Here is a 24,046-nt window from a genome sequence, read left to right as displayed (position 1 = left end):
AATATCAGCCCAGCTTTGTCTTTACAATGTACAGTACAAACAAAATTATTTTTAAAGTAGTTTTGAGCTACTCATTAACATCAGAAAAATCTCGGTACTATTTTGAGCGAGTAAGCTTTATTCTTAGTTTAATCCAAGGTAACATTACTGCTTGGTAAGTAGTAAGTATGCTTAGGTGCCATTTGGATAACTCTAGTCACAATAGCAGTAAGTCTGTGTGGGAGCCTTAAGGACCTTGATTTACCATGCCAAGTAGTTACCATGGTATTTGCAGTGTGTTCCCCTCTAATTTTAGGAGCTTCAACAAATACTGTGTTTAAAGATAGATAGCACAATGTGATAAATGTCACAGTTTTAACACTGCCACTGTTTAGATTTTATCGCCATGTCTGTGATTCAGCAGATAATATGCTGTTGGGCATTAAAGTTGATGCTACTTTATCTTGCCTATGTCTAGGTGGTTGTTTTAATTGCCACGGAATAGTGGGAGGAGATGAAGGAAATGAGCGCAGTGTCCAGATCGATGGCAGGAGATCATTCAGTACTGGAACCAATGTGTCATTTCATTAGTAGATGTCAAAGCTCACCTTAATGCTGGACAAGGAGAGAGTTATTTAGAAGTGTATGCAGCACTGGTCTTTTACACGCCCATCTTCTTTTTTTGCATTTATGGATCTTTTTTCCACTTACAACTCTTAAAATTTCTGAAATTTTCTACCCCATAATCAAATGGAAATTTAAATCCACTTATGCAGGCCAAAAATACCCATTACATGCCAGGTTTTTTAGAAGAAATTGTGAGGGCAATCAAGAGATTGTCAAATTTAAAGGATTGCGGGGGGGCAGATGTGTTTGTTTCTTAGAATGAAGTTAATTGTTATAGTGAGAGAAAGGTGGGCTGGTAGTTATTGAAAGCCTACCTTGCAGTAGACATATGAAAAGTGTGGTGTCGAAATACTTAAACATTTCAATGGGCGCAAGATATGTGAGTAGAGAGGTCAGGTCAGTAACTAATGTGTGTGTCAGCAATTGCTGTTCCTTTTCTGTTTGTCTTGGTGAACAGACTTGTTTGTAGCCAGTGTCTTTTCAAAGGTTGGCTATAAAGCCAGAAATCTGTGTGCATCAGTCATTATAATTATAGCGTTGTTATTGTAATCTGTAGCATGAATTGAGGCAGACTATGTACAGCTGAGTGATATAATTCCTCCTACAGACTCAGTAAAGTTTATTAAAAGGAGCTTAAACAAGTTTTAAAATTTTTAAGGCTGCGGTAGCGTATCTCAAATAGTTTTTCTGTGCTTACTTACAGTGATAGATGGGAAAGTATGTTAACTTAAATAGCTCTCCTTAAATATGACTTTGTTCCTTTTCTGTGTCTTTTCAGAAAAAAATGTTCTGGTAGGCTTGACCCAATTTGGAAGTCCAGATTTAGAATTGTATTTTGGAAAAGGCAAGGTTGAAAACACTTTGGGTTTCCATTATAACTGCTATTTAGGTCATTACTAGCCTGTGTCACTGTAGGCATCATCTTAGATTAATGGCCAGTTCTTGGAGCATATTCACATTGTCTGAGCAAGTGATTTGCAGGTCCTGTTTCTTTCTGAAAATTATCTCTTTGTATATTTACATCTTTAGGAAATGTATTGTTACAGAGCGATTTTTTTATCTTTCATTGGAGTTTGAAAATATAAGGAGTTGATCTTTCTCCTCAGTTCAAAGTTTTGCAGGCTCAATGCAGAAACTCTGCATATGTGGTGCTTGTCAGGATGAAGCTTGAAGGGGGGCTCCAGCTGTTGCTGTGATCCAGAAATGTTGTTCTGTGAGCATGCTCTAAGGAAGCCCTGTTTCCCTTGGCTTTACGTCCCATTCCCCTGCCACAGTAATCCCCAATCCCTTTCCTATGGTTATGATGAGCAGGCTTATGGGTAGCCTCCTTCATTTGCCATGTACATTTCTCCTCGGTGCCTCAACTCTCCTCCCTTGCCCTTACCTCTGGCTGGACAGAAGGCAGCACATGTCCTGCCTGCAGTTGGTTCTGAGTTATCTGGATCGGTTGGTATATGAGAGCCAGGTGGCTGCAGACTTTCCAGGGATGGTAGCTGGTATGGGTTTCTCTTTTCCATCTAGCTGTAACTTTTTCACAAAATTTGTTGGAACATAAATCTTTCATAGCAAGTCTGCATAATTCTCATTTCCTTAGGAAACAGCCCAGTAATATTAGAGGGAAGATAATTTTGCACTATTGAATGCAATTAGAACAAGACATTAATTCCCCATTTAGATGTGGTTTAGACTGTCAGTAGAAAATACAGGCAGGCTTCCTAGAATCTTTTTTAATAAAAGCTGAAGCTGAGCATCCATTTCAATGGGTTACAATAGCAGACAGTGTTTAGGAGAATGAACTTGACCGCAGGACAGAATTTCCATTTTAAAGGGAGAGCTCTGAGCATACTTGGAATCTGCTAGTCCATACCTTTATTCAGGAAGAGCTCCGGTCTTTAACAACTGTGAACACTAGAAGTTACTGGATTCAGACAGGACGTTGCTGGTTTTCTTGGCCTAGGCACAGAATGACTCGTTCATTTTACAGTAATATCCCCTTGAAAATTGTATGGTCTGAGTACAGCTGTGTCTGAAGCTTTGAATGGTGGGTGTGAAATCATTGCCTGGAACAGATTATGTTGTCACTGAACAGTTTGCAATAAGCATGTTTATTCTCTCTCACTGCAGAAGAGTAACTGAGTTAAAATAAATGCAGTGCCTCCCACTAGCAGATAATCAATATTTTACTAGGACATGCAGAGCCCCACATGATACACATTCCTGTTAATACTTTGGGAATGGTGCTATTGCATAGCTAACCAGTGGGTTGTCACCCAAAAGCTTCTCTTCGGTTCCACAAGTTTCCTTTCAGCTGCTGAGCTTGTTATCAAGCTCAGCATCTTTTAGTTATCTCTGTGGTTACATGTGACTGTTCCAGAGCTGTATTTTAGACTTCCTCTTCTTGTTTTCTTTATTCTCCAGGTACTGCAGATACTGAAACTGGCACTCTGATAAAATTAAACTTGTTTCCCTGCTCAGTTACCAATGTGAAACTTAAATTTGAATGCAGAGTTGATGCCTTTTGGCAAGCACCTGTTGGGAAGCTGAGTTAATGTAGCTAAGAATGTAATGCTCAGAATCACTTTATCTGCTCTTTGTAGTTAGGAGAGCTGCACCATTAATTTGTCAGTCGGTGTTGTAGCATTGGGTAACAGCAAAACAATTGTACGTGTTCCCCTAAGAAAGGAGTTTTGTGCTAGTAAGAACAGAAGAGTAATTTCTTTGTTATTAGGCTGCAACAGCTGCATCTCAGGGCATACTATTGTGCTGTCATGCTTAACTTCTAAGCTACTAAGGATTTTAGCTTCGTTCTCTTACCACTCTGATTTTGCCTTCAGTGTTTTCTCCACTGTCCTTTTTTCTCCCTAGTAGAGAATACTTGGCATTGTTTAAAAATTAACCTGTCCTGAGAAGTTTTGTGCCTTCCATTCCCATTGAGGTTGGCCACAACAGAGCTGCCAGTTGGACCCTGCTGTGTCAAGAGACTTTACTTGAACCACATCCAAACCTTCCTGCTTTTCCAGCCAGACCATTTCCCATAGACAGCTTTTTTTCCCGCTCCCTCTGTGTGTGTTGTTCTCTTTACTGGGCTTTCTCATAGTGGTTGCTACAACTACTCCTTCCTTTGTTATTTTCCAGAAAATCACTTTGCTTTTTGTTGAAGCTTTGCACCTCAGAAGCAAAACTTTCCTTCTAAAATTATCACAGGTCCTAAAGTCTTGCTGATCTGTTCTCTCCTGTGCATTTTCCCACCTCCTGCACTCTCATCCATTATTTCTGCAAGCAGCTCTGCACTTTCTTGCTTTCTCTACCATTGCATGAAATGTCGCCTGCACTGGACTGTGAAACTTTACAGGCCGTTCTTGAGAGCTGCATCTGCCATGGTGCAGAAGGGAAGCTGCTCACAGAATGTGGCTGTATATTCACTAGACTCTACAGTAAATATTTTTTTAGTATCAAAACACAACAAAACTACTTAATTCTGGGCTTGACCTACTTTTAAATCTGCAAAATATTGTTGCTTCCTCTGCTCCCTCACTTCCATTGTTTGCATGGAACAACATCTACTTGTTGCTTTTTGTCTTTGTTACCCCGTCAGCTTTACAAGGCAGGGGCTGTCTTCTGCTCTGAGAGCTGCAAAGCCCAGTGGAGTCCTGGCTGCATTTGAGGCCTCTGGACTCTCTTGTTCTTCAGGCAGAAAATACAAGAAAACAACATAATTTAAGGAAACATCTTTAGGTAAAATGCACATGTGGAGTGATAGGGTCATGTTGGCATCCCACCTCTCAAGTCTGCACACTGGATGCATTCTAGAGATGCACAGTCTAGGTCTCACTGCAGCAGTAGTGGAACGAAACTGAGGGCTTAGTGAGTCCTGCGGGGTTAATGTGTTGGTAACACCTTTCTTGAGATGAGAAATTAATTGGGAAGAAATGTCCATGCGGGTGTGATATATATGGACCTTCACCCCTATGGTTATTTACCAGAATCTGTTTGTCTTCATCAGTGTATGTTCACGAACATGAGCTAATGGTGTCAGAAAGTTATAGTTTTCAATTTGGTACTCTCCATGTTTTAAACTTATGATCTTTAGTGTGGGTAAAGATCATTTTGTGAACTGCTGGACACATGGTTTTATAGGTACACCTTTGTATCTCTTATGGCAGAATTTTTGCTAATTGTCAGTGTTGCCACAACTTAACAAGGCTTATGACTTTGGCTTTAACGTTCCTGTGGAGGTTAAGTAACAGTCCTGCAAATGCTGTTAGCACAAGCAGCAAAGGATTAACAAATTCGCACAAATGTAATTGTGTTTTTTTTCTTCAAAGCATGAATCATTGGCTCAAAAGTGGTGTTCTGGTCATTTTTAGACACTTCTCCTTTTTCGAAAGAGGAGACAAGGTCCAGTTTTTGGAGGAGACAAGGCACATGGAGTACTCTGTCCCAGACCCCTGACATTATCTGAGCCAATTTGGGCCAACCTTTACAGATGGGCAGAGGTCTTGGAACTAAGAATCACTTTCTACAATTATTTTGAGGAAGTTGGAGTTAGATTAGAAGGATACAAATTGCTAACTTCATCGTAGGAGGCACTACAGTGTAAATTCAGCAGTTGCCTATTCTGTTTAGCCACCAATATACCAATTAGCGTGTGTGTGGGCATGTCACTCTGTGTGCAGACCAGAATTAGCTACAGCTTCGTGTGCTCACACGCTTCCCCTCAGCCCAGTTGCTAGCTGGGCACGGGATGAGGCCAGTGCATTTACAGTGCAGGGGATGTGTGTGGGGAACTGGTGGTTCGGGGTTGGGTAAGGCCAAAGGAGAATGTAGCAGAAGAGTTGGAGGTAGAGAGTAGGGTAGAGAGCAAGTCAGCAGAATCAGGATCAGCTGCTTCCACTCTCCTGCAACCACTGGCTTCAGGCAGAAAAACTTCATGGAAAAAATTCACGATATATTTGATTTGACTTTTCTTAAAGATTTGGTGTGCTGTTTCTTGAAAATGTTATTTTATTTAGTCACTTGAAGTGTAAAAGTAAGTTCTTTATAAAAATGGCACCACTGCAAACATCAGGACAATATGGATACAAAAGAAAGGAACAATTTCTGAGCCATGTGCAGAGGGAACTTGGTTTCCAGTCTCTTGCACTCTGAAATGGGCGTGAAAGCATTTGGTAGTTTATTCCTTGCAATGGGGTCACACAGAGTTTTTTTTCTCTGTATCCTCTTGGGAAAGCTGTGGGAGCTCAGCTGTGGGAGACTGAACAGACGTATGTGTGCACACAGTGAAATCAAGCTTCATAAAAATGTAGCAGGAAGTGGGGCAGGCATCTTTAGAAATGTGCCAGCTCCTGTATTAATGAAGGGGAAAGTTTCTAGCAGCAGAGCTTGTTAGCCACGGTCTTACGGAATAGTGTTGCTGTCACAAATTGGAAGGTATTTCTCATTAGTTAGGAAGCCTGTTATCAGTCAACAAGCCCAAGTCCCCCAGTGTCATGGTTCTGTTTTGGGGTGCTCTCTGGAAGGTGGGTGTTGACACAACTGTCTTGCTTCACTGAAAGCAAGGACTGTGGTTCCCACAGACTTAGATGGTGATGTTTTACAGGTAAGCCACCAGACCAAGGCTTTCAGCTGCTGTGAGCGAGTGATAAGGCTTGCTCTCTGGCATGGGAGCAGCATAAAGAATATGAATTGAGCAGTCTCTTAAAAACAACAGTGAAAGGTGTGGTTAATGCTGATTTCTGACCATTGGTAGCAAAGAAACAAAATCAAAGTGGTCCTAACAAAGAAGTGGTGTGCCAGAAGGTTAGGTCTCAAGAAGTGAGGAGCTAACTTGGTGGTGCTCTGTAAATGGCACTGTGGTCCAATCTGTGTTTTTAGGCATCCATGAAGTTCTAAACACTGAGCCTCTATGGTACTGCCAGGATGTACATTAGTGGACTGTGTCAGGAACAGAGGATTTCTTTTACATGCTTATGCTGTGTTGCTGGTAGATATGGCAATGGACTCAGATAAATTTGGGAGCTGCAAAGAGCAGCAGTCCAAGCCTTCCCTGCTTGTGAATGCTTCCTGCATGGTTTTGTTGAAGGAAGACATCCTTGAAGTAGGGGAGGAAGGGAGAATAAAGGCAGGAAAGAAACATTGAACCTTCTTTCTTCTGAACTCTAAATACAGCTTTGATTGCACAGCAAAGGCAGGGAGCAGCAATGCTCTCTGCCCGTGATCAGAACTGCATGGTATTGCCTCTAACTTGCTCTGTATAATTCCCAGCTATTCCTCTGTACTGGAAAAATCAGTAGGAGCTGCATGGATGTCTGTTAAGCAGTCCTGAATCACAATGGTGGCAATAGGAGCCCAAATGATTTCTTGGTAGAGAAAATGCAAATACCAGTCACTGCCACATCTTATTGACCAGGCTTAGCAGATCGCTTCTGACCCATTTCTTCCTTCTCCCTGTTGCTTAGCAACAGATGCAGCATGTTAATGTTAAAAAGGCTGGAAAACAGGCCTTCAGCAGAAGTTGCCTGTTTTCATAGGTTTTATTTCCTTGAGGGCAGACATTTGTAGTGGTTATAGTGCGTAACCACCCTTGTCATGGTCTCACATGAGCATTCAAATTGCTTTATTGTATTGCATGCCCTGTAAATGAGCAGAGCTCTTATAATAAGGTTCTTCTACCCACTTCTGACACACAGAAGCCTGTTTGGATCTACAAAAGGTATCTGAACACCTAAAAAGAGGGGGAGGCTGCAAATTCTGCCTGTGCATTAAGCTGAAGGGTGCCGATTCAGCAAACAGTAAACTGTTTGTTTTTTAATGGAAATGTCTTTACTGATCTGCCTGGAGCACAGAGTATCAGTCTGAGCTGTGAATAATAGGCAGAATCAATTCTAGTAATTAAATACCAACTTTGTAACTACTGTATCCCACCCTTTCCTCCCAGGCACAGGCAGTGTTTATCATCTGATTGTAATGTATTGTATATTAATGCACTACTGCTTTGTGACTATCTTAAAGTAAGAGAGCTACCTCTACCTGAGCTATTTATTTTTTAGTAGAAAACAGAATGAAGGATGTTTGTCATAGGCCTTGACCATGCTATCCTAGATACTGCACATGTGTAAACACGAGTAGCCTTTAATCCCTACAGCTGAACAGAAGATCATTGATGGGGAGAGCTATCAGAAACCAGTGAGGTACTCACTGGCACTTTTGGGGTGTGTATGCTGGGTTTAACAGCCTAGCTATCATCAGGCTTTTGTGGGCTTCACAGCAAAAGCAACAACAGTGAAGAGAATTCCCAAGTTCAGGGAGCTGCTGCTGAGAGTGAGGACAAGCAGGAGAGTCACAGCCACTTAGCAAGTCTGAAGTCACTGGTTGCAGTCAGGGCAGGGCACTCCTTCAGCATGCATCTGAAGTGCAGTATCTACCATGTCATAGGAACGTTTACAGTGCACCAAAAAAGTTGTTGTGTAGTTCCTATCAGACATTCCACTTGTAATCAAATGCCTATTTATTTAAATTTTGTTTATGCATCCCTCTACTGTTGGACAGTGGGTCAAGAGGAATGTGAAGTGTGTAGCATATAAATGTTGGCTGTATTATGTGCTCTTCAACATTATGTTTTTCTTGTTTGCAGTGAGTGCCATAACTCTTCTGACCGGATCAAGGTGCGAGTATGGGATGAAGATGATGACATCAAGTCTCGTGTGAAGCAGAGACTGAAACGCGAGTCAGATGATTTCCTGGGGCAGACAATCATTGAAGTCCGTACTCTGAGTGGAGAGATGGATGTGTGGTACAACCTTGGTGAGCAGGGCTTTGGGATTGAAAACATATCATATGTTAGTTTGGGAATATTTGAGAGCACTTGGGTGCATCTGGACAGTTTGCAAGGAAGGAAGAAAAAAGCTCACATGACATCAAGGGACACATGATGGTGCTGCAGGCAGCTGCAAGGCTTTGATCCCAGTTAAAATGAAGAGGGGTATAACATATCAGAAGGGTGATGGGTTTTCCCTGTCAGGCATTGAAAAATACATTGGATAAAATGCTTGGAGCAGGATTGGATTCCACCTGGACTGGAGACAAGTTTCCTGTCCTGTGCCCTTTTTTGTGCCAACATAAGCATTTTACCAGTCTATAAGACCTGCAAGTGCACTGCACTGGGTTGGGAAGTTGTTGAGACCTTTCACAGTGACCAAAATAGAACGTTTGTAGAAAGTACTGGCAAATAACCAGATGGTGCTGAATTGGCAGGGATAGTAATAATCCTAGGAGGTTCAAAATCTTCTTAATAGGGACACCCAGCAATTCCCAAGAGCTCAGGACTATGGTGAAGTCAGGAACAAATTCCACATCAGTCAGCGCTGTTCTCAGAAAAGAGATCTGTCCTTGGTGATTCTAGTTCAGCTGACTGAATCCAAGACCCTATAGCACATTTGCTGTTAGAAAGGCTGTCTTACGTCTATAAATGTACATAGTTCTAGCTAGATGTGTCATATTGAGGGTGTATCGTGGCAGTTGTTTTGCTGATGTCTGCTTAGTATTCAATGTTTTGAAAGAAAAAATCAGAAAGTTTTCTCCATGGTGACTTTGATCACAAGCCCAGCTTGAGCTCCCAGCAGTTTCTTTTCCAGTCTTGTTACTCCAAGATGGCTCTGCTCTGAACATGAACAATGCATATAATTGCTGATGATTTTTCCTTCTAGAGAAGCGAACAGATAAGTCTGCAGTGTCTGGGGCTATTCGCTTACAAATCAGCGTGGAGATCAAAGGCGAGGAGAAGGTGGCTCCATATCATATTCAGTACACTTGCCTTCATGAGGTAAGAAGCAGGTTCAGCTCAGTCATCACCATCTTCCTTCTGTCTATTGAAGAAGCAATTTTCTGACCTTTATTTCCTTGAAGTGTTCATCCCTGCTGTAGATGAGCTTTCTATGCCCTACTATGCAGGCTTGGAAACATGCTGAACCATCAGACCCACATTTGTCAGGGAGGAAAAGAAGGCTTTAGGCTGTCTCCCCCGCGCTGGGGACTGGCTGGCTCAGTCTGTCCCACTGTCACAGCTGTACTGCTGTCAGACAGAGATCAGGCATTGATCCAACTCTGAGCCCCCCATGAGTTTAATGTGGAGAAACCTCTGAATTTCCTTGACTGATGTTTTCAGCATGTACTGTACCTATGTCTTTCTTTAGAGAAGGCATACTAAAATACTTTATGAGTAAATTCTGATCTGGGGAGGGCTTCAGCTCTGGCTGTTAAGTGATGCAGATATTGGTGGTATAAATTTTTCTGTGCTGCCGCACTGGTGTGTAGCTATGAACAACTGCTGGGGAACAGGAGATAAGCTGCAGTTACTGGGTACTGACCTGATTCAGGGTGGACTGACCTGGGCAGGAAGGCAGTGCTGCAGAAGCTGGGAGAAATCCCAAGATGACTTGTGATAAGGACTAAAGGGAAAACCCTGTCTTGGAGAGATGCATGGTGCCCAGTGTATCTATCAAAGAGAAGGCACGTGGCAGGGTCAGTCTCCTAAGTGCTTGAATAAGGAAGAGTATTCAGAGCCCCTTTCACCTGACATAGTAGAATATCATGAAGTCTGGGGAGGTTTAAGCAAATTCACATCAGAAAAGAAGGAGAGTTGTATCACAGAGAGGAATGTTTAGCTACGGAAACAACATATTTATCCAGATGCTGGGCTAGATGAGCCCAGACTTCTGGCCTCACCAGGGAACAGTAGGCTTTTAGTAGGATGTGTTGTGTCCTTCAATACATTTTTATTGTTTTTTAATTGACAGATGGTTTCTATTTGTTAAGCTGTTTCATTTTTTTCCCTTCTGAACATGCATGATCACTTGCTGCCCTTCTTTTTTGCAAATATATCTCTTAAGTATCACCTTCTTTCATTTGTGTATTGTAAAATGAAGATGATTTACAGCTAGAATAACTTAATCAGGAAAAAGAGAAGTGTAAAGCAGAGTCCTCTAGCTCCTAATGAGATCATTGGACTTTTGCATCCCTTACTACAGGGAGCCATCTGTCTGAAAGGCTGATGAATCTGTAAGTGACGTGAATTTGAGGATTACTGAGACACCCACTGAACTGAATGTGCAATCTCTGCACAGCAATGATAGCTGAAAGCCTTTGCAGTGTTAGATAAAGTGAAAGGTTATGTTGAATAATAATGCAAACATCTAGTTGTTAGGGGTGCTTTTAAGGATGTCCTTTTCAGAAAAAAAATATCTGTTTAGACTGTTCTTCTGTATAATAATAATTACAAAGCTGATACAGAGCTGTTATGTCAGCTAGTTTAAATAGCTTGTCCATGTTAAGGCATTTCATTCTGAGGACAGAAATGTGTAGGTTTCAGGAAACTAATTAGTCTGTGGTTTCACTGCTTTGAAACCTCCTCTGCATCATTCACAATGTCTGCTGGGTAAAGTTGTAGGTATGCATGCAAAAAATTCAGCTAGGAGCACTCAAGAAGAAAAGAAGGTAAAAGCAGAAGAATACATAGTTGGTAGGGGGAAGAAAGAGGGAGGAGAGCAAAGAAATTTGTGTTAGTGCCATCTCAGCAGTTCCAGGCTCTTCATGAAACTCACTTGGAGGCTTCAGCCACCTCACATATAATTTCATTCCTGTTTTATATTTCAGAACCTCTTTCACCATCTCACAGATGTGCAGGGGAACGGGGTGGTGAAGATCCCTGATGCCAAAGGAGATGATGCCTGGAAGGTGTATTTTGATGAGACAGCTCAAGAGATTGTGGATGAATTTGCAATGCGTTACGGCATTGAATCAATATACCAGGCCATGACGTAAGATGCATTTTATGTGGTCTTTAATGTAGATAATCGGTGTAACTAATTGATGTGACTGATAATGGAAGGCTTGGCAGTGACAGCTGCTCCTTATGGGGCTTACTGTGAGCAGGAAGAAACTGCCTGTCTCTGAATCACTGATTCCTCAAAGTCTAGAAGTTAATGTCTGACAAAGTGCTTGAATTAAGCATCTATCTGAGCAGTTTGTGTGAGCACCTTTAAAACTAATTCTAAGGAATTATACTAACTTCGGTAGTGTAAATTATCATATTTTATTATTGACAGCCGAGCCATTCCTGTTTTAAGACTCTAAAATCTCCATTTGAGCACTCTTCTGTTAAAAAGGTATTGCCCAAGGATCCTACTGAAGATTTCTGATGATGTGAGAAGGGATGAGATTTTGTGAAAGTGTTTGTCTTACACGTCTGTTGTGGCAATTGCTACAGTCCTTTGAAGTCACTAATTTCCCAGGTGCTGCTGAAGGCATTTATAGGAAGTTTGAGTAATGGAGCTGATTTGTCCTCTTTGGAGCTGGGATAATGCAGTTCTTGATCTTCAAAGAGCGTTTTCCTTGTCACTATACTTTTACTTGGGTTTGGGATTAGCCATTCTTCCCCTCAAAGAAGTGCTATGCTTAGCTCATTTCTTATTTCAAATGTAATATTAAATATAGCAGATAAAAGTAACCTTTTCCATGTTGGAAGCTGAAAGTTTTGGGGTCTGGGTCCTTGGATGAGTTAAGGTCACCTTATGTCACTTATGTCACCTTGCAAGCACCTTTTCTGCCTATTGTTTTAAGCCAAAGTGAAAAAGAATTGGAAGGTACCTCCAGAGGTCTAGTCCCTGCTTTTAGCAGGGCTAACTTGGAAGTTGGACCAGACTGCTCAGGGCCTCTTTCAGTTTGTTGAAAATTTCCAAGAATGGAGATTTACCACCTCTCTGGGTTCCTGTCCTTAGGCTGTATTACACTGGGGAAGAAATTCCTGGCTGAAATCCAAATTGGAAAATCCTACTTTGAACATCCTATACTATAACTGCTGCATATTGATGTTTATCTTTTATAGTCTTCCCTCTAAAAGGTTTTTGGCCTGGCTCAATCTTCTCACCACCCCTCCCCTCTCTGCTAAGTAGTCAAGACATGGATTAGATCCCCACTCCTCACCCCTTCTCTTCTTCAAGCTAAACAAAGCCATTTTATATGTCTGTATTTCCCAAGGGCCTAAATGACCCGTTGGTACATAGGTATCGTGCAGCAAGCAAGTTAACATTCAGGCATCAGTATTGTGTTTGTCTGAAATACTGACTTGTGAATTTCTTTGAAATTCTCTCGCTGGAGCTTTTTTGGTTATAATCATTTGTAGATTAACTAGCACAGAAGCTAATGTCTGTGATAAGTCCCTTAGGGAGAAAGCTACATTTAGAAAATAGTTCCCAAATATAGTTTTGGAGCTCTGTGAGGATTTCTGCTTTAAAAGGACTGCTTGAAAATGGCTCAACTCTCCTGTCTGTTGGAATGAACTTTACTTGACATGTCCCATAATATCAGACCTCTTAATCTCTGATTTTTTTTCCCCTTATGTCTAACAGATTTTTCTTTGATTGTTTAATCATTTCACAAGCCCAGATGCTTATGGCATAATTCTGAGACTTCCTGCAGGAGGGTTCCTTGCACTTTAATGAGAGCAGTTAAATGGGAAAATGCAAATGAGCATGCATGCTTCCTGCAGGCTGGAAGGGTTAGCCCTAAGGAATTACATATCAATGCAGCACATAAATACAAGTGTGTGATCTCACTGTTCTTGAATGCTTTCCAATTCCTGCTGCCTCATGTCACCTCAGAACCTGTGGCTACCTCAAGTGGCAGTAAATTATATAGATTTCCTTGTGTCAGGCTTGGTGCTAGGAACTGGCATCAGGACCCAGGGTATCACCTAAGTCAAAAGCTGCTGGCAACAAATAGTTGAGAAGCTATTTTATGATCTGGAAAGGACTGTAGTGAAGGGATTTCTCTTGTTTCGAGCATATCTGTTGTCGAGATGGCATATTTCTGAAAAAGCTCTGAGATGCTGGAAATTTACAGAAAGGGAGAAAACATAACTTTTGTCCATTCATGGTGCCAGCCAGAGTAAGGGGGCTATTAAAGGGATAGAGTCAAATTTTGCTACACAAAAGAGACCAGAATGACTTACAGAACTGTCCTTTTGCAGGCATTTTGCGTGTCTCTCCTCTAAATACATGTGCCCAGGCGTGCCAGCTGTGATGAGCACGTTACTTGCCAATATCAATGCCTATTATGCGCACACCACTGCCTCCACAAATGTGTCTGCTTCGGACCGCTTTGCAGCCTCCAATTTTGGGGTATGTTTGTGTGTTTGGTGATGTTACAATTGGACTTCTGTAGTTTGCCTGTGGTGCTTCTGCCTTTCAATAAATAACTTGTTCTATTTAAGGAACATTAAATCTGTGAGGAGTTAGAAGCTGCGGAGCTCTTCTAGACTAGACAAAGAGCACAGTTTTATTGCAATCTTCACGCATTTCAGATATTAATCAGTGTAATGCATTGTGACGTTTATTCTTCATGTTCAAATTACAGTGGAGTACAGATGGTATGGAATGAGCAAATAATATTGAACTGCGTGGTGATGCTGTTGATAAAATCTACTCTGTGATCTGATCATTTCAGAACCTTGTTTTTAAAAAGAGCAACTGCTTTAAGAAAAAAAAAACCAAAAAATCTATCCCCCTATTGGTTAAAATGTTTTTTGTATAACATGTTGTGGAACTGAGCATGCTGGAAGGGTATTTGGAAAAGCTCGTGCTTCTCATCAAACTAAGAATTTATAGATTGAATGAGGAGGTGTTCACGATGCCAAATCAGAATCCAGTGGAGAGACCTGACGTTGAGAAGATAGTCATGAGAAGCCTGTAATACTTGTCACTGAACTAATAGATAAGATTTTGGAGCTGTGTCACTGCTCTGAATCTGACCTTTTTCTGCCTGTTCCTTTATTCATCTCTGAATAAATATTTTCTATTAAATCTAAGTTTGGTGCAAATTGCAGACTAGAAATCAGAGGAGGTTTTGTTCTGCCTCTACTTCAGAGTGATAATGTAGTTTTCTGACGATTCTAATATTACACAGACTCCAGAAATACTTACAGTATAAAAGTAAATCCAAGAATCAAAAGAAAATACTGTTTGCACAATACCATGCATCCATATTGCTTCCTTCTGCTCTCCTGAGATCTGACACTAACTCCCTGATATCCTGCTGCTTAATCTGAACATCGATTCGACAGTGATGATATGTGATGTTTATTGGTGTTTTCTGCTCAACAGAAAGAACGATTTGTGAAGCTTCTGGACCAGCTTCATAATTCACTTCGGATTGATCTCTCAATGTACAGAGTGAGTGGGAATAAACAGAATCCTTTCAGGCTTTCTGGTGGGCAGAGGGGAAACAGACCATTGGATTTCTCTTACATTTCTAACCATTTGGGTAGTTTTTGTTTTACGGAATTGTCATGACAAGCTCGTTACCTGAATATCGGTTTGTTTTCCTCGTAGATAGAACTTAAACCGTGTTTTTTATTTCCATTATAACTTCCTCAAGACTTCTGTAGTAATTTAAGGATTGTGAACTATGCTGATCTCTGATACTCTCCGAGAAATGCAAGTTGGATTGGATTAATTATTTTGAATTTACTCCTTCAGATGTCATCTACAAGGGAAAACAGACTTGTTCTCCCCTAGTAAGACAGAAGTCTTTTAGAGCACCTGCAGCCGTGTTGTCACGTATTTTAGGTTTGGCAAACTTGAATCACTGTCCCTGACTCTGGATCTACAAGATGTGCTGTCAGGTTGAGATCCCCTCCACTTCAGCAATAGGGAATAGATGAGTTTCCAATGTCAGCATCTGTCCATCAGGCTTCTTAAACCTTCTAGTTTCTTTCTTTGCTGTTCCAGAGTCAACCTAGTCTTACCATGTGACTTGGCTTTTTTTTTTTTTTATTCCTTGCTATATTATTTTAGTTAGTGACTAATTCATTGAAAAAATCTAAAAATGGTGGCAAAATGTGAGCTTCGGTTTTATTTATTTATTTAAAAGTAGATCCTCTTCTGGTTAGTCCATTCATATGAAACACAGTAAAACATATAGAGGAGGGAAACACAAGGCTTTAAGAGAAGTGCATTAGGAAGACAAACAAAAAAACCAAGGGGCAAGGTGCAAAAGAAGATAAAAGGAATGTTGCATAAAGAGCTATTCTAAAACTACATTACTGGTAACAGAAGGTCTAAAGAGAGCACTGAGCCACTGATGAGCAGAGGGAAAATTATCAACACATGGCAATAGGAATCTGTAGTGGTGATACCTTTTTTGTTTGCTTGGTCTTCAGTAAAAGCTGCTTTCTGGTGGCTATTGCAATTAAACCTTAGACAAACAAGTAAGATCTTATGTAAAGGACCAGGAAAGATTTGTGTAATTTAAATACTGTAGATGTTATCTAATTGGCAGTTTATTTAGAGAAATGGCTGAAGCAATTTGGGAGCTTTTACTATTTTAAGACCCCTGAAGGGCAGGTTAAGTTCTGGAAGAAAAACGTGTTAGTTTCCAGATTTCAAGACAGGAGATGGCAATTTACAACTTAAATTACCCAGATTAAGCCTCCCCCTTTCCCTAATTTAATCAAGCTATTTGTAAGCACTTAAAATAGTGAATAACCAGCAATATGAATTTATGAAAGAGGAAGTGTCGAACCAGTGTGAGTTCCTTCCAGGGCAGGGTGGCAGGTGAGGAGGGGAGAGGTGGAGCCCTCTCAAGAGTAGCTCCAAGTCACCCTCTGAATAATTATTTCAAAAAGTGTTTTGTGAGCAAGTGCAGTTATTCTGTATGCATGTCTGTTGTTCTTTTTGTTGGTTGGTCACTAGCTGACATAAGCATAGAGGAGGTTGAATTTCAATATAGCTAATGTTATCTTTTCCTGATTAGTATTCCTAATCAAGAACACGCATTTATTCCCCAACATTCATCCAATGGTTTGTGTTTAAATCTTGACCCACGGAAGTCTTTGATTTTGGTAAATACCCTGAGTGCCAGAGAGTCCGTGTGTGGACAACTTACCTTTAAAAGAAGAGTTTTCTAGGAATTAGCTTCTACCAATGACTGTAAAGAGCATTAAATTGCTTGCAGTGATTAGCGAACGGCAGCAATACTCAACTGCTGTCAAGAGACAGCATATTTTTCTGCAAGTCCTCAGTAATAAATGAAAACTTGTTCCCCTCTGCCCTTTTTGCGTTTGTCTCTAATAATTTTTGAACGTGCAAATATGAAGAGACTATCGGAGTGGAGGTTGCCTTTGCTATTTTACTTGCAGCGAAGCGAGTCACATCAGCTTGAATGTAAGGATACACTGAGGAACATGAACGCTGTTAAAGGACACAGGAAGGAAAGAGTGGGAATGTAGGAAAGAGCATAGTGCCTGAGGTCAGAAAGGTAACAGCCCCTTGCAAGAGCAAAGCTTGCTGCATCAGCATATTCATTTACATGCATATAAGTACATACATAGACACACACACACATATGTATCATATGGGGCCAGATGGGATCCACCCAAGGGTACTGAGGGAGCTGGCAGAAGTGTTGACCAAGCCACTTTCCATCATTTGTCAGCAGTCCTGGCCGACCAGGGAGGTCCCAGTTGACTGGAAGTTAGCAAATGTGGTGCCCATCTACAAGAAAGGCCAGGAGAAGGATCCAGGGAACTACAAGGCCTGTCACTCTGACCTCAGTGCTGGGGAAGGTTATGGGGTAGATCATCTTGAGTGCCATCACGCAGCATGTACAGGATAGCCAGGCGATCAGGCCCAGTCAGCATGGGTTCATGAAAGGCAGGTCCTGCTTGACCAACCTGATCTCCTTCTATGACAAGGTGACCCACTTAGTGGATGAGGGAAAGGCTGTGGATGTTGTCTACATAGACTTTAGTAAAGCCTTTGACACTGTTTCCCACAGCATTCTCCTGGAGATACTGGCAGCTCATGGCTTGGATGGGGGCACTTTCCACTGGGTAAAAAAACTGTATGGACAGCCAAGCCCAAAGAGTGATGATGAATGGAGTTAAATCCAATTAGTGGCCAGTCACCAGTGGTGTTCCCCAGGGCTCAGTTCTGGGGCCAGTTCTCTTTAATATCTTTATCAATGATCTGGATGAGGGGATCGAGTGCACCCTCAGTAAGTTTGCGGACAACACCAGGTTGAGCAGGAGGGTCGATCTGCTTGAGGGTAGGAAGGCTCTACAGAGGGATCTGGACAGGCTGGATCGATGGGCTGAGGCCAGTTGTATGAGGTTCAACAAGGCCAAGTGCCGGGTCCTGCACTTGGGTCACAACAACCCCATGCAGCGCTACAGGCTTGGGGAAGAGCGGCTGGAAAGCTGCCCGGTAGAGAAAGACCTGGGGGTGCTGGTCAACAGCTGGGTGAATATGAGCCAGCAGTGTGCCCAGGTGGCCAAGAAGGCCAACGGCATCCTGGCCTGTATCAGAAACAGTGTGGCCAGCAGGAGCAGGGAGGTGGTCGTTCCCCTGCACTGGGCCCTGGTGAGGCCACACCTCGAGTCCTGTGTTCAGTTTTGGGCCCCTCACTACGGGAAAGACATGGAGGTGCTGGAGCGTGTCCAGAGAAGGGCAACCAAGCTGGTGAGGGGCGTGGAGCACAAGTCTTGTGAGGAGTGGCTGAGGGAGCTGGGGCTGTTTAGCCTGGAGAAGAGGAGGCTGAGGGGAGGCCTGATCGCTCTCTACAACTGCCTGAAGGGGGTTGTAGTGAGGTGGGTGCTGGTCTCTTCTGTCAGGTGGCTGGAGATAGGATGAGAAGAAATGGCCTCAAGTTGAGGCAAGGGAGATTTAGGTTAGATATTAGGAAAAATGTCTTTACTGAAAGGGTTGTCAGGCATTGGAACAGGCTGCCAAGGGAAGTGGTGAAGTTACCGTCCCTGGAGGTATTTAAAAGATGTGTAGATGTGGCACTCAGGTACTTGGTTTAGTGGTGGACTTGGCAGTGCTAGGTTAACAGTTGGACTTGATGATCTTAAAGGTCTTTTCCAACCTAAATGATTCTATGATTCTATATCTGGAAGCGACAATGAGACTTCTAATTTCAGTGGAACCCAGAGAGTGGAAGAGGAAGCTATAGCTATGGACAGCGGGGTGGTGGGCAGAGTATGTAAAAAAAATGCCTTATAGAGTGAAGGAGGCACTGAAGGATACATGCTTATCTCGGGAGATTGGATCTCACAGGGGGCTGAGTGGTTACAATGACTTCTTACAGGGAAAAGTGCTCATTTTCCCTTCTCAGTCCAGTTTATTTCTCTGGAGAAATTGCTAATGTACTGCACCTCTTGGTGTCTCAGAAGAGAAGCCAAACACGAAGCAGTGAGTACAGAAAGGAAAAGACCTGCACAAGCAACCTCAACCAAGAGGCCACGGCTGCTGGTGGCAAGGCTGTTGCTCCCTACCTGCTCCTTCTACAGCCAAGGAGAGATCTCCTGCCACCAAGGGTTGTCAGTCTCCTGGCATCCACAAACTTCACATTCATATGAGAAGCTATTTAACTAAGAAAACAGATAAGCTCTTGCAGCAAAAAGGCCTTATTTATGGAGCATTGTTTTGACTGGTACAAGCTTCTCGAGCAGGAAATGTTTCCAAGACACTTTCCTTATTTAGCACACGCTTGAAGCCTTGCATGGATCTGACTGTGCTTTCCAACAGGATTTCCCTTTTTTGTTGACAGAATAACTTCCCAGCCAGCAGCCGCGAACGGCTGCAGGACCTGAAGTCTACAGTGGATTTGCTGACCAGCATCACTTTTTTCAGAATGAAGGTAGCGTTACGGGTGGGGACGGGATGGGGCCTCTGCGATTTTCACCACAGGAGTTGGTTTCCCATTTTCAAACCATTGTTCCATGTCATTGTGCTTTAGACACTTCGGGGAAAATGGAGATCATCTGCTGACTGTGTAATAAACATCCACATTTTATCTCTATTTCACTGTGTTTTGCATCATGAAGATAAAAGTTGTTTTTTCCCTGGGGTTTTTCAGTCATAAATATGACACAAAATAATTTAAAAAAAAAGATGAAAATTGTCTGGTTTTAGGAAGTTAATTTACTTTTCTTATGAGCATGAGGAAGTTTTTCCTATGAAACTGTCTACAACATTTATCAGTCACTACCATCTCTTCACTATCTTTTATCTAGTAAATATTTTTAATGTATTTCTTGGGGGGTAAGACACTGAAACAGGATAGTATCTCTCAGTAGAGATCCCAAAAACTTGTTGTAAATGCTAATGTGCTGGTTCTGTAGCAACATGTAATGAGATTATTTTTTATTCCTGATTTTTGTTTTTAAACTTTTTAAAAAATACTGTTGTATGTTAGCACATGCCACTTAGTAATTTTTATCTCATCAAATACAAATCAAGTCTTTAATTTGAGCTATTTCAGGAAGTGCTTAAAATATTATTCTTAAGCCCTAGGGTAAATGATGTTTTAGAACTTTATTTTGAAAGTGTTCATTCAGACAATGTGTCGGTATTGAAAGTTTGCTTTACAGAAATACTCTGAAAAGTTTGAAGGTAGTGACAATATCAAAATTTTTCTCAGGTTGTAGTTTTATTTGCAGGGTGATGCCTGCGTATCTGTTTAGTTTAAAAACCCCTGTTTTTCTAAAGCAATGTAACAATGAAATAATGGAAAGAGCTGTTGTTGCAAAAGAAGAAGGCATATGGGTTGGCATGTCCCTAAGGATTCTGGTGTGCTCTAAAATTCAATAAAGCTTGTGATTAAATATGACCTTAAAGTTTTTGTATTTAAAGGCATGTGAGTGTTTGGCCTTCAGCAAGACTTTCTAGATAAGATGTAATGTGCTCTGCTAGTCTCTTGCATATTCTTCCAATGTTGGAAAAGATTTATCACTGTCTTCATAGCAAAATCCTATAAATTTACCAGAAATTGTGTGTGTTTGGCACACATATCAAGCCACATGATTTATTTATTCTGAAGAATCTTCCTTGGCTCTTCAAAATCTTTTTTATGGTCCAAGTGATCCTGTGGGGATGTAAGTGTTATCACTGCTGTTTTATCCCTGGGGAGAGTGACCCATTCATGGTTTCAGGTCACTGATACCACCAAGTCCTGGGTAGTTACCAAACCGGTGACTTGTTCTTTCCCCATTTGATTCATGAACAGTGCTTTATTTGACTCTCTTTGCTGTCTCCTTTGCCAGGTCCAAGAACTGCAGAGTCCACCTCGAGCCAGCCAGGTAGTGAAGGACTGTGTAAAAGCTTGCCTCAACTCTACTTATGAGTACATTTTCAACAATTGTCATGAGCTGTACAGTCGCGAGTATCAGACAGATCCTGTAAGTAGCTGTTAAGCAGGCAGAAATCAGTTTCTGATTTTCTTAAGATAATAACGAGAATACTAGTTGATATAAAAAGCCAACACAAGCAAAATTGTCACTTATATTCTGAATGCACAAAAGTTGTTATCAATTAATGAGCACTAATTAGTAAGTGGAGGATGATAATTTTTTTACACTAATTACAATTCATTTTGCCAGCCTCAGCTACTTCATTTCATGAGGAGTTATTTGTGAAGGGAATGTTTGATGCAGCTCTGAGTGAGCAAAAGCCAATTACAGCAAATGTAGACTGATCAAGAAAACTGTCTTCAGCATAGATAAACCTCAAACAGTGAAATTTTATCCTGTTTTCTAGCACCCAGTGTCCTGCACTGGACTTAGGAGGTACCTCTAGACACAAACTGTTTTCAAATCTGAGGTCGTCCTACTTGCCCCTCTGCAGGAGTGCACACACATATCAACACGGATGTATTAATCAACTGAGGTGCCTAAAAAGCAAGTATTTGGAACAAACTTAGAGCAAATGATGTCTCAGCAGGTCGCAAGGAGCCTGACCTGCTCTTGGCACAGTTAATGACAAAACAGGGATTATTTGAGTTTGAGGCCACCAGTAAGCAATATGGTTTGGCATGTTACTGTGTTTCACATTAGATCACACAAGTTACCAGCAGACATAAATAATTGTGAGCTCTTCAGAAGAAAGGGTCCACAGGTAATTAGCGTTTAGAGTTTGTGTGGTGATCTACGTTTGCCAGCTTTTTCTTTCCCCATTTAATTTACACTGGTTTTCCAATGGCTTCCTTTTCAGAACAAAAATCAGGACCTTCCTCCCGAGGAACAGGGCCCCAGCATCAGGAACCTGGATTTCTGGCCCAAGCTCATTACTTTGATAGTTTCCATCATAGAAGAGGACAAGAATTCTTACACCCCAGTCTTGAATCAGTAAGAATCTTCCATGTCATGGCTAATGCTAGTCTTTGTGTGCTCTGCTTTATTTGTTAAACTGCTTTCTATCTCTTCTGTGACTTGTGTATTTATAGAAGTACTTATCTTGTCTGTCTGTCTTTCTGTCTTATCTGTCTCTGTCTATATAAATAACTCTTTTTGATTGGGATGGAAGAGTTTCAAAAGGTTCAGTTACGATGGCGTTCGAGCACAAACACCCTGATTATTACAATCCTGAACTCAGGGAGGCACCTGAAAATGGGGTGAGAGTTCTTTTGGTTTTTTCTGATGTTGAGCAGTTCTGGGATGCACATTAATGCACACAGTGGTGCCATGGTGACAACACATTATGCTGTGTTTTAGGAATGTGGTGTTCGGTGCAGCTCTGGGAGATTGCATTGGGTGGGTTTGGCACAGCATTGGAAATGAACCTGAAACTGGTCTGTTTAGCTGGTGTATACTCCTCCAACAGTCCCACAGGACAGGAGAGTGGGAGATATCTGACAAGGTTTTATACACAAAGAGCTGGATTATACCCTAGTGATCATTGATTTAACACAGCAGGGACACCTGATTAGTGTTTACTTACCAGCCTAGTAACCCTAGAAAAAAGAGCAAAAGAAAAAAAGAAAGGAATATGGTCAAGAAAGGGGAAAATGGTGCAAGGGCATTGAGATCACATTCCCAGAATTATTGTATGCTTCTCTTCCAGGAGACACATCCAGATCCTGGCTTTCTGACTTAAAACCAGTTTCAACAGCAGTATTGTTTTTAGGTTTTTTTGATCTATGCCACAGAGTCCAGTCCATGATCTCCAGTTTCCACCTGCTCATTTATCCAGGGTGAAGGAAGCGTCTGTAATGTTGAGCTTTTCAGCTTGTAGTTTAGCTCAGAGCTGAATAAAGAAGAGCCCTTTGCTCTGATACATGTCAAAGCCTTTCCTAAATGTCCTCTCAGGTTTCCTCAGGAGCTTGCTGTTGGGAAGATCAGTGCAGAGGTGATGTGGAGTCTTTTTGCCCAGGATATGAAATATGCCATGGAAGGTAAGAGAATTACTTACTTCTGCCAGCTGACTTGTTGCTGATCTCTTGTCCTCCATTCATTTGATGTAAATGAGGCTTAAGCACATTAGTAGCACCACTATTTGGAGCAGGGATTTCTAGTGGTTTGTTTGTGGACAGCTGCTTTATGGGTGAGAATTGAGGCTGAGATCTGCATGAGCTCTAGACCTGTGTGTCAGGCCGTGTTGCAAGCTGTTTATTGTCATCCCAGCTGGTTTGAAATCAGAGTTCACTTTGGCCTGAGGATACGATGGCTTAGATCAGCAGCAGCCTCTTTCTGCAATGTACAATAGTAGAAAGAGCTGGAGAAGTAGGTAGACTCTGGATTGTGCCATGGCTGTAGTTCCCTGGATGACACAGTGTAGACAGTCTAAGCCAATTGGCATAAATATGCTCTTAGAACAAATCCTGTGGCAGGCATCTTCATTTTGAATTAAACTTTGCATATTTCCACCAGACTCCTGGTAAAGGAGAAATTTTACTGTTTCTGAAAATGAGTTAGGGATACAGGAGCCCAGCAGACTCCTGAAAAGGAATTCTGCTACTTGCAGTACTCTTCTGATGGTTGATTACAGTTTCTGAACTTGGTTTTAGTTCTATAAATTCATTTGCACAATGTAATCGTCTTCTTACAAGGTTCAGAGAGCATCCAGCTCCCACCAGCTCTGCAGCTGCAGTAGCAGTTGTTTTCCCAGTATTTTGCAGGGTCAGGCTTTATGATCATCTATAAGGTGATACTGTGATAAAACAGAAGTGCCAGTGCTGCCTACAGCATGCTAGCTGTATTCGTATTCCAAAACCAAGTCAAGTTACTGCTTTTGGTCACTCACAAAATTATGCTTGATCCAATTGTCCACAAATTGATCTAAGCTCACTTACAGGGGTGACAGCCTATTAGACTCTTACTTTAGACTGCTACAAAAAACTGCTCCTAGTAAGAGAGTTTCCTGCATTTTGTTCTTTGGGAACAGTCTGTGGGGTTGCTCTGTAAGTAGATTGACTCTGTTTATGTCTTAGTCTCTGTCAGTGCAACAGGGGTAGAGGCTGTGCTGTGAGGGGACACCCTTTGCTAAGCTCTAGGCTTGAATACAGTAGGCTGCAGGTCTGGATGAATCTTCTCACTTCTGTGTTAGGAAGTTTTTATATACACTCGTAACCCACAGTGCTTTTGTCTTGTGAGGTCATGTTGATGTAAGAA

General features: G+C 41.7%; 1 protein-coding gene across 8 annotated transcripts in view; it reads left to right on the top strand.

Annotated features, from left to right (window-relative positions):
• UNC13B (unc-13 homolog B) overlaps nt 1-24,046 on the top strand; it is a 137,877-nt gene that overhangs the window by 64,081 nt on the left and 49,750 nt on the right. For all 8 annotated transcript variants that reach the window (XM_049795323.1, XM_049795321.1, XM_049795320.1 and 5 more), the window contains 9 exons: nt 8,240-8,409; nt 9,312-9,427; nt 11,257-11,420; nt 13,631-13,781; nt 14,763-14,831; nt 19,210-19,299; nt 20,705-20,839; nt 21,651-21,784; nt 22,745-22,830. In XM_049795323.1, coding sequence (XP_049651280.1) covers nt 8,240-8,409; nt 9,312-9,427; nt 11,257-11,420; nt 13,631-13,781; nt 14,763-14,831; nt 19,210-19,299; nt 20,705-20,839; nt 21,651-21,784; nt 22,745-22,830 — 1,115 coding nt within the window. The remainder of the gene's footprint in view (nt 1-8,239; nt 8,410-9,311; nt 9,428-11,256; nt 11,421-13,630; nt 13,782-14,762; nt 14,832-19,209; nt 19,300-20,704; nt 20,840-21,650; nt 21,785-22,744; nt 22,831-24,046) is intronic.

This window comes from Accipiter gentilis, chromosome Z (assembly GCF_929443795.1).
Source record: "Accipiter gentilis chromosome Z, bAccGen1.1, whole genome shotgun sequence".
In the NCBI taxonomy this organism is placed as follows: domain Eukaryota; kingdom Metazoa; phylum Chordata; class Aves; order Accipitriformes; family Accipitridae; genus Astur; species Astur gentilis.
This window is presented reverse-complemented; position numbering and strand designations above follow the sequence as displayed.